The sequence below is a fragment of the Gopherus evgoodei genome, chromosome 5 (assembly GCF_007399415.2).
Source record: "Gopherus evgoodei ecotype Sinaloan lineage chromosome 5, rGopEvg1_v1.p, whole genome shotgun sequence".
Taxonomy (NCBI): domain Eukaryota; kingdom Metazoa; phylum Chordata; order Testudines; family Testudinidae; genus Gopherus; species Gopherus evgoodei.
In genome coordinates, this window is record NC_044326.1 from 2498973 (window position 1) to 2513098 (window position 14126).

At 52.9% G+C, this 14126-nt stretch overlaps 1 protein-coding gene across 1 annotated transcript in view; it reads left to right on the forward strand.

The window, feature by feature from the left end:
- The window catches only part of LOC115652009 (shootin-1-like), a 49023-nt gene extending 38576 nt beyond the window's left edge, over window positions 1-10447 (forward strand). Inside the window, exons 12-17 of the mRNA XM_030563445.1 lie at window positions 1341-1390; window positions 3555-3667; window positions 4225-4284; window positions 6886-7057; window positions 7888-8059; window positions 9448-10447. Coding sequence (XP_030419305.1) covers window positions 1341-1390; window positions 3555-3667; window positions 4225-4284; window positions 6886-7057; window positions 7888-8030 — 538 coding nt within the window. The 3' untranslated portion in view covers window positions 8031-8059; window positions 9448-10447. The remainder of the gene's footprint in view (window positions 1-1340; window positions 1391-3554; window positions 3668-4224; window positions 4285-6885; window positions 7058-7887; window positions 8060-9447) is intronic.
- Window positions 10448-14126: the final 3679 nt, after the last annotated feature.

Below are 14126 nucleotides of genomic sequence, written 5' to 3' on the forward strand. Positions count from 1 at the left end.
TTGCTGGGGCGGGAGGGGTCTTCCTCTAGGGCTGTAACCAGCACTAAATGCAATTTACATCTGCCCCCAGCCCTATCTACTGCTCTCCCAGCCTCGGGTCCCACACAGCTTCCCTGTACATTCACGCTTCTCCCCTGCACGATTCTGTGCCTGCCGACAGGGGAGACATGGAGTTACTGGGTGGGGGGACAAAGGGCATACGGCGTCCTGGCAGGGGCATTGACCGTCTGGGGGTGGAGTGCAGAGATCCAGGCCAAGGGGAGCATTGTGGGCACTCTAGGGAGCTGGGGGGCATGGAAGGCTGGAGGGCTGGAAGAGGATGGTTGGATGGAGGGCTCTCTCGGGGCATCAGAGGATGTGGGGGTCTTGCCAAGGGGCAGTTGTGAAGGGGCTCTGAAGGGAGCACCAGGGACATGGACTTTAGTGGGGAAAATGGGGGATATAGGTGGTGTGGAGGTCTGGACAGGTAGGGGGAGTCTGGGGCTCTGGCAGGGGGTGCCAGGGATGTGTTGAGGATGAGGGGTTCTGGCCAAGGACTGGGGCATTTGGAAAGCCTGGCATAGGTCGGGTAGGGTGTTGGGCTTCTGGTGGGTCAGTGTATCAGGGCGCAGGGCTCTGGCAGGGGATTGGTCATACTGGAGTCAGTCTGGGAGCTGTAATTGTGGGGGCCTGGGACTCTCCTCCAGCGAGCCATGGCCTATCCATCGGCTGGAAGATCCAGGGACGCGCAAGTGCTCCCTTGCCTCCTCCTCCTCCTGCAGCGCTGGGTTACTCCTAAGCACCCTCCATTGGCTTCCACTCTCCCAGCAGCCCTCCAGCACCTCCACTCCTGGGCTGCAGGAGGGGCCTGACACCCCTTAGAAACCCAGGACTGCGGCTGAGAGTCCTAGAAAACACCAGCTGGGGCCTCATCTGTGACATGCTCCCACCCGGGGGGGGGCTTCGTGTGCCAATTTCCTCTCAATTCACAGGCTTTGAACCCTGTCCTGAGTGTCAAACCCGACCTGAGCTAGGGGCCAGAAAAGAAAAACAAAATGTTGCCATCTTTGAAGTGCTATGGGACACCCTCTGCTCTGTGGTGATGGGGCCATATAACGACCTGGACAGACAGCAGACACTAGGGTTAACTCAGTCCTTTGAGGGATTTTTCTGGAGAGACTCTCCCTCCCTGGTTCCTCTGTGTTGCTCAGGGGGCTTCAGGGAGCTGGGGGGGACATTGAGGGCTGGAGGGCTGGGAGAGGATGGTGGGGTTGGGATGGAGGCAGAGGAGCGGAGTGGGGCCGGGTGAGGCCCGGGGTGCTCTCCATGGCAACGGATTCATATTTCTCTCTTCTTTCCAGTCCTCTTTTGGTGATCAAGCAAAGGAAGGGAATGCGGCAACAGAAACCCAGTAAGCCAGCCCGGACAGCTGCTTGACCTTGACTTGAGAGGCATCCCTCGCGGCACTAACACCGAATCCCATGGCGCTCCGCTGGCGCGGGGGCACGGCGCTTTCAAGTGTTCTCATCCCCCTGGGCACTGCTCTCGCCGCACGGAGGGGGAGGTGATGGGGGTCGAGGCAGTTTATCATCCAGGCTGCCTCTCTGGAGGGCTCCTGGACTTCAGGCTGAAACCAGCCTGCTGCTGCAGGAATACAGCGTGTCACTGGCTTGGCCCATTTCAGTGATGCTTGAGTGCTGGAGTGAATGTACTGAACAGGGCCAAGCTGGTCACAGCTGCTGAATGGGCAAGGTGGTCTAGTGGTTATGGTGCTAGCCTGAGGCTGAGGTTTGATGCCCTGTGTGACCATGGCCACGTCACTGAGGCCCAGATCCTCCAAGGTATTTAGGCACCTCACTCTCATTGATTTTAACCATTGGGCCTTAGTCTCTTTGTGCCTCAGTTTCCCTACCTGTAATATGGGTTGTGAGAATAAGTACATTAAGATTGTGAGGTGCTCAGATACTTGGGGAGGGGCGGCAGATCATAGAATCATAGAATATCAGGGTTGGAAGGGACCTCAGGAGGTCATCCAGTCCAATCCCCTGCTCAAAGCAGGACCAATCCCAACTAAATCAGATAAGTACCAGAGATAGATACAGATCCATGGGGGAACTAAACCAGTGTGGAAGGGAGCCTTCAAGTTCTCCTGCTGAAGCGCAGAGAGGCTACCAGAATACGCAGCTATACACAGGGGCAGCTCTAGGCATTTTGCCGCCCCAAGTACAGCAGGCAGGCTGCCTTCGGCGGCGTGCCTGCGGAGGGTCCGCTGGCCCTGCGGCTTCGTCAGGAGGTCTGCCAAAGCTGCGGGACCAGCGGATCCTCCACAGGCAAGCCACCGAAGGCAGCCTGCCTGCCGCCCTTGCGGCGACCAGCAGAGCGCCCCCAGTGGCTTGCCGCTCCAAGCATGCGCTTGGCGTGCTGGTGCCTGGAGCCGCCCCTGGCTATACAAGAGCGACTGGGATTGTGCTTAAAGCTCAGATCCAGGAGTTCTGCCATTGGCTTGCTGTGTGTCCTTGGCTAAGTCCCTCCCACTCTCAGCTTCCCCCAGATAAAAGAGGGCTGACAATGCCTGTGTCATTCTGAGGGAAGGTTGTGAGGCTGGTGTGTGTGACGTGCTTGGAGATCCTCAGATGAGAGACACGCTAGAAGGACAAACCGTTACATTGGAACTGCCAGAGTGGATCAGCTCTATGGCCCATCTCACTCAGGATCCTGTCTCTGACAGGCACCAGCACCAAATCTTCAGAGGAGGGTGTAAAACCCACAGTACAGATGTGGAATAATCTGCTTGCCTTCACCCCACACACTAGGTCTCATCCTGGCTCTAACTGAGATCAGCTTAAGGCCTGAAATATAACATTTAATATCCCTTCCAACTTTATTATCCATAGAACCAACCAGCCCCCTCTCTGACTTTTAATAAACTCTTGACCTCAATGGCATCCTGTGGCAGTGAGTTCCACAGGTTAATTACACATTGTGTGAACAAATATTTCCTTTGCTAGTTCTGGCTGTGCCACTGCCCAGTTTCATCCAATGTCCCTTTGGTTCCTGTGTTCCTGCAATGTCATATGGCCAGTCTGTGCCTCTCAGCAGGATCACAGACCTCCTAGTGGGGCTCTGAACCACCTCCATTGCTGTTGGACATAGAGCAAGATTTAAAAATGGGCTCCATTTTATTTTCCTTGATCCTTCACTCTTCACATTCTTGAGATGCACTCCCCATAAACCTCCATGAAGTCACCTCATCATCCACTGTTAGAACTCTCCTTTGCCATGCTGCCTATAAAACACAGGGCAATGGCCAGGCCGCTGAAGTGCAGAGACCACTGCCCGTCGTATTGACCAGTGCTGTCTCATGGTTTCCTTGTGCTGTCTCATGGTTTCCTTGTCTGTCTCCGTCTGTTGTCTCTTGTCTTATATTTAGAATGTCGGCTCTTTGGGGCAGGTACCATCTTTTTGTTCTGTGTTTGTACAGCACCTAGCGCACCGGGGGCCTGGGTCATGACTGGGACTCCCAGGTACTGCAGAAATACAAATAATACCGAGCTTCATTCTTCCTGTGCCTGCAGGCGAACCTGCTACCGATGACGTAAAAGCTCGAGCAGTGGAGGAAATGATGGCCAGGATCAAGAGCGGGGTTGCCCTGAGACCAGCAAAGAAGGATGGGGCTGCATTGTCCCAGGTAAACAGTGGCACTGGGGTGTAGGAAGGGAGGCTTTAGTCCCTGGCATCCGGGGAGTGCAGCCCCCTGATATCAGCGGTGCTTGTAATAGCCAGTGTCACGGGGATGGCTGAGGCAGGGGAGTCAAGGAGGGGGGTATTGGGCCTCTCGCCTTGGTTCCAATCCAGCCATGGGTTCACGGGGCAGTTGGCTGGCTCCGGGAGGGAAATAAAGGGATGGGACAGGGCCTTTCATCTGTAGGGCCCCAGATCCAGCCGGCCCGGGCTTGGGGAACGGGCTGTGGAACCTTTCCCCTCTGGCACACCAGTCTGACTTCGGCACGGGGCGGATAGATGCCAAGGCTCTTTACCAGCTGATAACTGCCAATGTGATGTGAGGGGGTGGTTTTCCAGGGGAAGGGTGTCCATGTCACTGAATGCCAGCCCTAGCTGGCCAGCTTGTTTGGCAGCCTCAGGAGCTAGGTGAAGGACCCTGGGCCATTGGGATATGAGCACTGGGTGTGTCTGTGCTGGGGTGGGGGAAAGCAGAATCCTCTCTCAAGAGATCTCCCCTCTCAGGATCACGCAACAGCAGCCAGCAAACGCAAGAGCACTGTGATGGAGCTGCAAGGGATCCTGGTAAGCAACTTTAGCCCTCAGCTTGCTGTGCAGAAAGGCACCAGTGCCTAGGAGAACCCTTTACATTTGCACCCAGGATGGGATAGGTGCAGAAAGCTGAGCACAGTGGGGCATGCAGGGTAGCCCCCCATCCTGCAGGAATGTGCCTTCATCAAGCTACTCCAGGACGGAGCCGTTCCCTTACTGAGTAGCAGGATGTGCATGACGCTTAAGCAGCTCCTCCTTCATCCCTCTTCCTTGCTCCTTTTTCCTCTGGGCCCTTATAATGCGCTCACTCCGTGTAGAGAGCCTGATTTTTAACTTTACTCACATGCCTTGACCCTCCTACCCCGGCTGCGCAACACAGGGCCTTGAAGCTGTGCTCTAAGTGTGTGCAAATTAGGGAGCCTTTTTTTGTTGTAAATGAACTTCCCTCCCCCCCCTGCCTTGGAAGCTCTTGATGTGAGTTTCAATTCCCCCCTCCCCTTTTTAAAAAAAATTAAATTAAAAATAAAAGTGTCTCTCCGCTTTGGAAGGTTTGATGTTTCCCCAGTACGCTGTATGAATGGATATTGAACGGCTCACGCTGGGAGGACCTGAAACATGCAGCTGTTTACTGCATGATCCCTGCCCTGTTCACGTGTTGGGAGGGGGGAAAGAAAGCAAGCTGTACAATTTTGCCATCACTTCATTTTCCTGGGTTTGGAAAATCCACAGAATCAGATTGACAGCAGAGTCCGTAGTGCCATCCACTGAGCTTTGACCTTGACCCGGGCTCCTCTTCGACAGCCTGTGAACCTGTCTCGCTAGACGTACTGAGAGTTGTATGTGGGGGTGTTTTCTGGCTTGAAAGCTAATCACAGTTACCATGTGTCGCTTACCGATTTTGCAGCTGGATAATAGCCTGCTATTGCTGCGTTGGGCTACACTGCAGAGTTAGCTTGACATAAGGCAGCTTATGTCAACCTAACTACGTCAGTGTCTACGCTACAGCCCTGCTCCTGCCGATGTAAGTTCCCTACTACACCAGCATAGAACTCCACCTCGAGGAGCGGTGCAGGGCTTGTGTTGGTGTCGTTAGAATGACGCAGTGTCTGTGTAGACTCTGCATTACTTATACCACTATTAGCTGTCTTGTCAACTTCGTGGCTCCAAAATTGCTAAGAAAGCCAGCTCCCAGCTCCCCAGACAGCTGCTGCCGGGTCTCCACTGCAAGCCAGGCTGCCACCCGGGCTCTCCACTGGGAACCTTGCTGACCCCCGGGCTCCCAACTCCCTCCTGGGAACACAGCAGCTGACCAGCCTCCAGGGGCAGATTTCCCCACTGGAGACGAGAGGCCCCACGCGGCAGCTGGGCTCCTAGAGGGGATCTGCCTGGAGTGGAGAGCCCTGGCGCTCAGCACCCCACACTGCCCCTCCTCAGTCAGTGGACGTGTTCCTGGTGAGGACGCGCCCCACCAGCAGGAGGTTACTGTGGACATCAGCCACCACAGCAATTAGGCTGGAAGTTGACCTAGGTCAACTTAAGATTGTAGTGTAGATATGCCCTCCACCCCCAACCGCAGTGGAGCGTCTCCGTCAGCTCAAGGGGTTGAGGTCTGAGCAGGGGACATTTTTTTGGTTTTGGACAAATAGTTAATTTGAAGAAAAATGTAGCTTTGGGTGACTGGAAACTATTCTCAAATGTGACATAAATAGTTTCAGCCATGCCCAAAACAGTCAGAGAAGGAAGAGGAGGTCATGCAGCCCCTACACGCACATTTTTCTCTACGGAAAAGGATAAATGGACACAAATCAGACATTAGGAATGGCAATATACAAAAACCTGTAGGAGAGCACTTCAACCTCCCTGGCCACACTATAGCAGACCTTAAGGTGGTCATCCTGCAGCAAAAAAACTTCAGGATCAGACTTCAAAGAGAAACTGCTGAGCTCCAGTTCATCTGCAAATTTGACACCATCAGCTCAGGATTGAACAAAGACTGTGAATGGCTTGCCAACTACAGAACCAGTTTCTCCTCTCTTGGTTTTCACACCTCAACTGCTGGAACAGGACCTCATCCTCCCTGATTGAACTGACCTCGTTATCTCTAGCTTGCTTGCTAGCATATATATACCTGCCCCTGGAAATTTCCACTACATGCATCTGAGGAAGTGGGTATTCACCCACGAAAGCTCATGCTCCAAAACGTCTGTTAGTCTATAAGGCGCCACAGGACTCTTTGCTGCTTTTACATGCACATGGAGACCCAGCCTCTAACTTAGTGGTTAGCAAACTCGCATGGGGCATGCAGGTTCAAATCCCCTCTCTGCCACAAACCTGAAACATTTGCTGAAAATTTTGCAAAATGTCAGATTCGGTTCCATCCATACCAATTTTTTTTTAACTGCCACCAAACCGCAAAGCTTGTTCCTTGCCAAGCTCTAGCCCTAGGTTCAAAGCTCACTGCTGGTCCACGCAGCCCTGCTGGGAAGTTCAGCCCCTCTAAGCAACTGAAGGCTCAGTCCCAGGGCATCTCTGAATGTGAACTGAGATGACTGCACACGCAGCCACTGGGTGGGTGGGAACTGTGCTTCTCAGTGGCTGAGCCATCCGCTAAGGTGAGCCGGTTTCTCTCGTCAGGGCACAATGAAAAGGCCGGTCAGAAAACAGAGCTGGAGTGAACACAGCCAGAAGATCAACGACAACCAGCTGCAGTCCATCCTGCAGAGACGGCGCAGGATGGTGGACTCCTCCACTCCCGCCCAGCCCTCGCCACTGCGGGACGAGCTCAGAAAAGAGGTGCAGAATCAAGGTGCAGTGACTCCTCCTCAGGTCTCTCAGATCCACTTCAGGAAGCCATCCTGCTGCAATACCAGGTCCCAGCATGCTCCTCCACGGCCAGAGCAACCTTCTGCTTACAGGAGCACTGCATGCTGGGAGCCGTGGTTGGGGCAGGCCACACCTTGCTATTTGAGAGCTAGTTGACAGAGGCCACATTGTAGGTCTCTCTGAGTATTTCTACCCAGCAATTAAACACCCACAGCCAGCCCATGTCAGCTGGCTCAGGCTAAGGGGCTGTTTAATTACTGGAGCCCTGGCTCTGGGTTCTGTTTGCAGCTCTGCCACTGACTTGCTGGGCAGTCCCAGGCATGTCACTTTGCCTCTCTTTGTCCATCTATAAAATGGGATGATACTGACCAACCTTTATTTAGTGCTTGGAGATCTACTGATGCAAAATATTCTCATCAGTTCATTATTTGTTAGTTTTGCTTAAAACTGTAAGTTTCAGATGAGGGATGAGTAAAGTCCTATTTCTGTGACCAGTCTGTCATAACAGGGATGATTCAGCAGAACTAATCAGGGCAAGATATTTGAGTGGCTGCTGATTTTAGCCACTGTTGGGAGGCAGGTTTGACAGCTGTGGAATCTCAGAATAAATAAGTGCTGGAACTACGAGTGCAGGGGGATGCTGCAGCACCCTCGGACTTGAAGTGGATTCCATTAAATACAGGGTTTACATTTTGGTTCAATGGCTCTCAGAACCCCACTATACAAATTGTTCCAACCCCCTGTCAGAATAGCAGCATTCTGTGAAACACAGTCTTGTCACACAATGTCCATGTGGCTTTCTTATTTTCTAAGGTGACAGTGGAATTTGCAAAGCTATGTCCAGCCCATGCACCAAGGAGACTGTAGCTGTCGTCCAGTTAAGAGCAAGATCGGTGCACCTTCAGAAAAGCAGGCAACTGGCTCTCCTGAATGAAGCAGAGGACAAGCTGGCATAGAGAGAGACTACCTGAAAACTAGCCATCCTGTAAGAAACAGCCAGGACAACCCAACTCATTGGGGCATTAGGAAAGATTGGATCTGGGATCTCCAGCACTGAAGCACAGGCACCTCCCACTTGAGCTAAAGGAGTAACTCCACTAACAGGCAGCAGTAGTAGGTGGTTATCCTCCAGGTAGACCAGCCACGCGAGGCGGGGATGCCAGACATGCTGCACAAGTGTGTTACAACAGTCATTCTCTGTGCATTTCGTTCTGGTTAGTTTCAGTATTTTCCCCAGAGGCTAGCATGTGCCTGTTACACCAAACCGTGACAGTTTCTGTGTGGTGGGAGGGCAGACAACCTCAGTAATGGGGCTGCAAAGCTCTCTGGAGTGCAAAGAGAGGGAGACCAGCTAGGGCTGTCTGCAGCACCCCAGGCTCTGGGAACATGGCAGAGAGCCCTGCCCCCAGATGCTTCCAGTCTAACCATCAGCTCCCATGGAATTCAGTGAGCGCTTTGGCACTGACTCCAGGGGGCGCAGATCAGAGGCTGTGGATATAATCCAGAATGGTGCTAAGCCCCCACATCCCCGTGATAGATGCTGGGAGATGCTGGTGCTCCTGGAGCTGGCCGTTTATTGGCTATGACCAAAAAGAGTGACCTCATAGAAAGGATGAAAGGAGGGGTCATGAGAGGACACGGATTGGTTGCTACGGCAGAAGATCGTGAGTCGAGACTGATGTTGTGGTCACTTCTCAATCGCTCCTCTTTGGTGTCTGGGGACAATGTCCAGTATGGAGGCTGCCAGCCTGGGTCCTGACCCTGTGCCCTCTGAGGGCAATGTCAAACCTCTCATGGGCTTCAGTGGGCCAGGATCTGGCCCCAGAACTTTTCTTTGGCTCTGTGTCAGCCTTGAGCATATAGCAGTTCGGCAGCCTGCTATAGCCCAGCCTTTCCTTTCCCCTCCGGTTACAGACTGTCAGCTGCCATCTGGGACTCCAGGGATATCCCTGCCACATGGTGTCCGCAGTGGGGTGCAGTCCCGGCCCTAGCGAAGTCAATGGGAATTGTGCCACTGAGGCCAGAGTTTTGTCCAGGGGATTCAGTTGGGACTTATATTTGTGGGAGTTTGGTGAAGTTACTGTGAATAAGCTACATCTCTGAAAGGGAGGATGGGTGTGTGGGTAAGGCTCTAGCATGGGACTCTGGAGTGCTGGGCTCTAGCACTGAGTGTGCTGGTCTCTCTGTGCCTCAGTTTCCCATCCATAAAATGGGGATAATAGTCCTTCGTTTGCCTCTTTAATGGCAAGGTCTGTTTCTTATGACTTGTTGGTACAGTACAGTGTGGTCCCAATCTCCACCTCCTGGCACTACCGCACTGCAAATGGACTCTCATGCTTTTGTTCTAATGTTCTAAACATGCCTCTCTTTCAGGTTGCACCACAAGACACTGCATGGCTGCCTGGTCTCACACCCTGCCGATGCTCCTTGCAGTACCTGCCCCACCTGTGTATCTTTCAGGCACGCAAACATTCAGATCCTGAGCACAGCCTGAGGATGCGGTTCTCCAGTCGAGCTTGTTAGCGCGAAGTGCAGCCAGATGCACAGCTTGCTCGCTTACGCATACTAGCTTGCTCTGCTTGCCTCGGTGGTAGCTGGGAGGTGCGGTCAGGAACCTTAACACTGACAACCTTCATATTGTGGTCCTAGAGTGGATTTGTCATTGGCCAGTGGAACGTGGTTTTGTTGACAGTGGTTTGTAAAGATCATCCATCCCTCCTCTTTCAAAGGCCAGACATAATTTCACACTCTTCCTGAGGACTGCTGGGCTGCACATAAAGAAGGCTGCAGCTTTCGAGCCCATTCTTTTCTAACCGAGCTGCTCTGACAAGAATAGACCAGCAGAACCCAGTCAGCTGCTGAGCTGAGCATCATGGGGGATCTGAGTGTCCTTCTAAGAAGCCCCACATTTGACATTTGAGTTCTGTACCTTTTAACTAGACAACCTGTTAGAGGAAGGGGCTAAAGAGACAGAAATTGAATTTGGATGGACTAAGCTCAGATCTCTCGGCAGTTCACACGTTGTGTGGCTTGTCAAGCTGCCTAGGGTGGCTCACGAGCCTGAGTAACCACCTCAGGGCAGACTGTGAAGAAGCAGGGCACAAACCCCAAGCTGGCTGTGAGTTCTGTGTCCACATTTCACCAACCAAGTATCACGTCTGAACTCCTCAAGGACTGTGACAGCCTTAACATGGAGTCGCAGACAGTACCCTTGGGCACTCGGGTCTGTCTTGCCACCCAGACAAGCCTGCCTTTGTGATAGAAGGTCCCTTACACCAAAAATCACAATGGTATTCAAATTACTCCCAGTCCAAAAGGACCAGTCACTTACAGCAGATCAGCTGCACCTGAGATCCTATGCCAAAGACAGTGCTTGTAGCCAATCCTATAACGAATTAAAGATGTATTAACCAAGAAAAAAGAAGTGAGAGTTATTTACAAGGCTAAAGCAGATAAACATATAGACACAAACGTGTTACAATCTTAGATTCCAAAAGGTAATAGAAGCAGCTGTAATATTCAAGCTCTAAGTGTCCTTTAGGGCTATCCCAGGCCAAACAGTTGGGGATCCCCTGCTTGTGCTTAGAAATCTTCACCCGTCAGAGTTCAAGCAGTATAGAGATATGATTCCTTCTTGTCAGGGATCTTTATTCCTTTCCCTCAGACTTCAAGGGTGATGGGACAAGTGCTTGTGCATGTCTCTTCCTCATGGGTGTTGGAGGAGCAATCAACAGAGTTTTGTCCACTGATGTTCCACAATGGCTTGTCTGGTGTCCATGGGCCTTCTTTTGTTGGGCAGGAGATGATGCCTCTTGTGGTAAACCAGTATTTCACCCTTGGTAATGCCTCTCTACTGAGTTGGGGGGTAACAGTTTTAGAGCAAACGCATGTATAGTTACAGAACAAACACTTATATATTGCCTTACAACATGGGGTACAGCTGTTATAAGTCAGATTAATACATGCAGCAGCCTACCAGCATTTCATAAAGTCTAAACACATTTTTTAATAAATCTAATACCTATGTTAACAATACCAACACATGGGTGAGTCAGACTGGTTTCAAGCTGTATATTTGTCAGTGTTCAGTGAGGCTTAGGGGCCTTGGCACGAGCTGGCATCTGGTCTGCCAGCGTCACAGAGATCTCTTGTTATACCATGAATAAAAAGGTACATTGCGAGACCTCCCTAAAGTTTTGGTGGTGGTCCCACTGTGTCCTAAACCATCATGGGCTGGAAGTCATCCCAGAGTCCTATTTCACCTTGGTCACTTCAGCCCCCTTGCCTCTCATCTCACTTTCCTGCAGACAAGAAACTCCCGCTGCTCTGCTCAAGTTAAGATCTGCTCTGGGTCCCTTTCCTGGCTTCCCCATCAAGTTCACACCCCTCAGCCTCACACTCTGGAGTGGAGCTGTCACATGTCTGCTCATGAAGCAAGAACCTTCTGAAATGTTTGGCTCTTGTCTTTTCCCTCTTTCCATGGTCCCTGTACCTCCCCTTCCCTCTCATCATTCAAACAAACCCATCACCCCAGCCCCTGAAAACACACTTCTGGGAGGGCTCTGAGTGTTAGCACCCTCTAGTACAGCAAGCAGATGTATCCACCAGAAGGTAGGCTGAATCTGCTGCGTCTGGTATAGAGGAGCTCATTTTGGGCCATGAAAGACCCCTTAGTACGTTAAGGAATGACAGAGCTTGCAATCGATCCAAAGAGCTCACGCTATTTACCGTAACACAGAGACAGTTCGGGGTGGGGGGGGTGACATGATAACAATCTATAAGTACCTGCAGAGGAAACAAACATTTAATCCTGGGCTCTTCAGTCAAGCAGAGACATTTATAGCCTGCTCCAATGGCTGGAGGTTGAAGCTAGACAAATTGAGACTGGAAATAAGGGGTAAATTTTTAAAGGTGAGAGCAATTAACCATTGCAATAATTTACCAGGGATTCTCCAGCATGGACCAGTTTAAATCAAGATTGGATGTTTTACTAAAACATCTACTCTAAGAATTATTGTGGGGCAGGTCTCTGGGCGGAGTTATACAGGAGGTCAGATGATGATCACAGTAGTCCCTTCTGGCCTTGGAATCCATGAATGTGTCTTTGAGCCAGACAAGGCTGATGGGTTGTGAAAGGAGATAAGAAAAAGCTGACAGCCGAAGCTCTCCTTAGAGCAAGCCTGCAGCAGCAGGCAGCGATCAGTGTCTGACTGCAAACAGCCTTGGCAATGCCTGCCCTGAAGGTTGAGGGGCCTCTGCTCTTCCAGACCTTAAACCAGACTGGCACACATTAGCCTTCCCCTAAGCCAGTGGTTCTCAACCAGGGGGGTATGTGTACCCCTGGGGGCAGGCAGAGCTCTTCCAGGGAGGACACCAACTCATCCAGAGATTTGCCTAGTTGTACAACAGGCTACATCAAAAGCACCAGTGAAGTCAGTACAAACTACAATTTCATACAAACACTGACATGTTTATACTGCTCTACATGTACGTACAAGAGTTATATTCCAGTTTATTTATTTTATAATCAGATGGCAAAACGGAGACAGTAAAAGCAATTGTTCAGTACTGGTGTGGCTGGGACACTGGTATTTTTATGTCTGATTTTGTAAGCAAGCAGTTTTTAAGTGAGGTTAAATTTGGGGGTGCGCAAGACAAACCAGACTCCTGAAAAGGGGACAGTGGTCTAGAAAGGTTGAGGACACTGCCCTAAACTGTGGAACATCCCAGCCAAGAGCAATGACCCTGTCCCGTGGACTGCACAGTTTCCTGCCCCTCTGCACTAGCATTAGCACAAGGACCCCAATGCACCTACACTTTATGGTCACAAGCTCAGTGAGAAGCATAGTCACCCACAGACCTGTCCCCATGGGACAAGTGGGGGCCAAGGGGGAGTGCACTCACCCACAGACCAGCCCCCCCTTGGCAGAGGAGGGGGCTGGGAGAGCGTGGAGCCCCCCCAGACCAGACACCCAGGGGAGCGGAGGGGGGCAGGGGGGAGTGCGGAACCGCACAGACCAGCCCCCCGCAAGGGAGAGGAGGGGGCCGGAGGGGAGTGCGGCTGCTGAGCTCTTACTGTCGGCCAAACAGTGAGCAGCCCCCTGCCCCTCTAACAGCGGGGCAGCCCCCAGCCATGGCTCACTGGACTGGCTCCGCCCTCAGGTCAGTGCCGGGGAGCGCCCTGGATTTGGGGGAGCGGCAGGCAGAGCTCCTATGGAGCATGATGCTGTTGCCATGGCAACCAGCTGGGCTGGGAGGTTCAAGGGTGGGGGCATGGGGGCAGTGAGCGGGGTGGGGGTGCCAACTGTCTATTTGCAGAAAACCCAGCACCCTTTCCCTGCCCCTTGCCCCTTGCCCCATCCCTTCTGAGGCAGCACACCCCAGGTCGCTCGCGTTTCCCCCTCTTCGCTCACTTGCTCATTTTTAGTGGGCTTAGGCAGGGGATTGGGGTGCCGGAGGGGGTGAGGGCTCTGGCTGGGGGTGTGAGCTCTGGGGTGGGACTGGAGATGAGGGGCTTGAGGTGCGGGAGGGGACTCCAGGCTGAGGCCGAGGGTTGGGACCCAAGGGGGGGTGAGGGCTCCAGCTAGGGGTGCAGGCTCTGGGGTGGGGCTGGGGATGAGGGGTTTGGGGTGCAGGATGGGGATCGGGGCTGGGACAGAGGGTTGGGGTGCAGGAGGGGCTGAGAGCTCCAGCTAGGGGTGCAGGCTCTGGGGTAGGGCTGGGGATGAGGGGTTTGGAGTGCAGGATGGGGATCGGGGCTGGGGCAGAGGGTTGGGGTGCAGGGGGGGCTGAAAGCTCCAGCTAGGGGTTCAGGCTCTGGGGTGGGGCTGGGGATGAGGGGTTTGGGGTGCAGGATGGGGATCGGGGCTGAGGCAGAGGGTTGGGGAGCAGGAGGGGCTGAGAGCTCCAGCTAGGGGTGCAGGCTCTGGGGTGGGGCTGGGGATGAGGGGTTTGGGGTGCAGGATGGGGATCGGGGCTGGGGCAGAGGGTTGGGACCCAAGGGGGGGTGAGGGCTCCAGCTAGGGGTGCAGGCTCTGGGGTAGGGCTGGGGT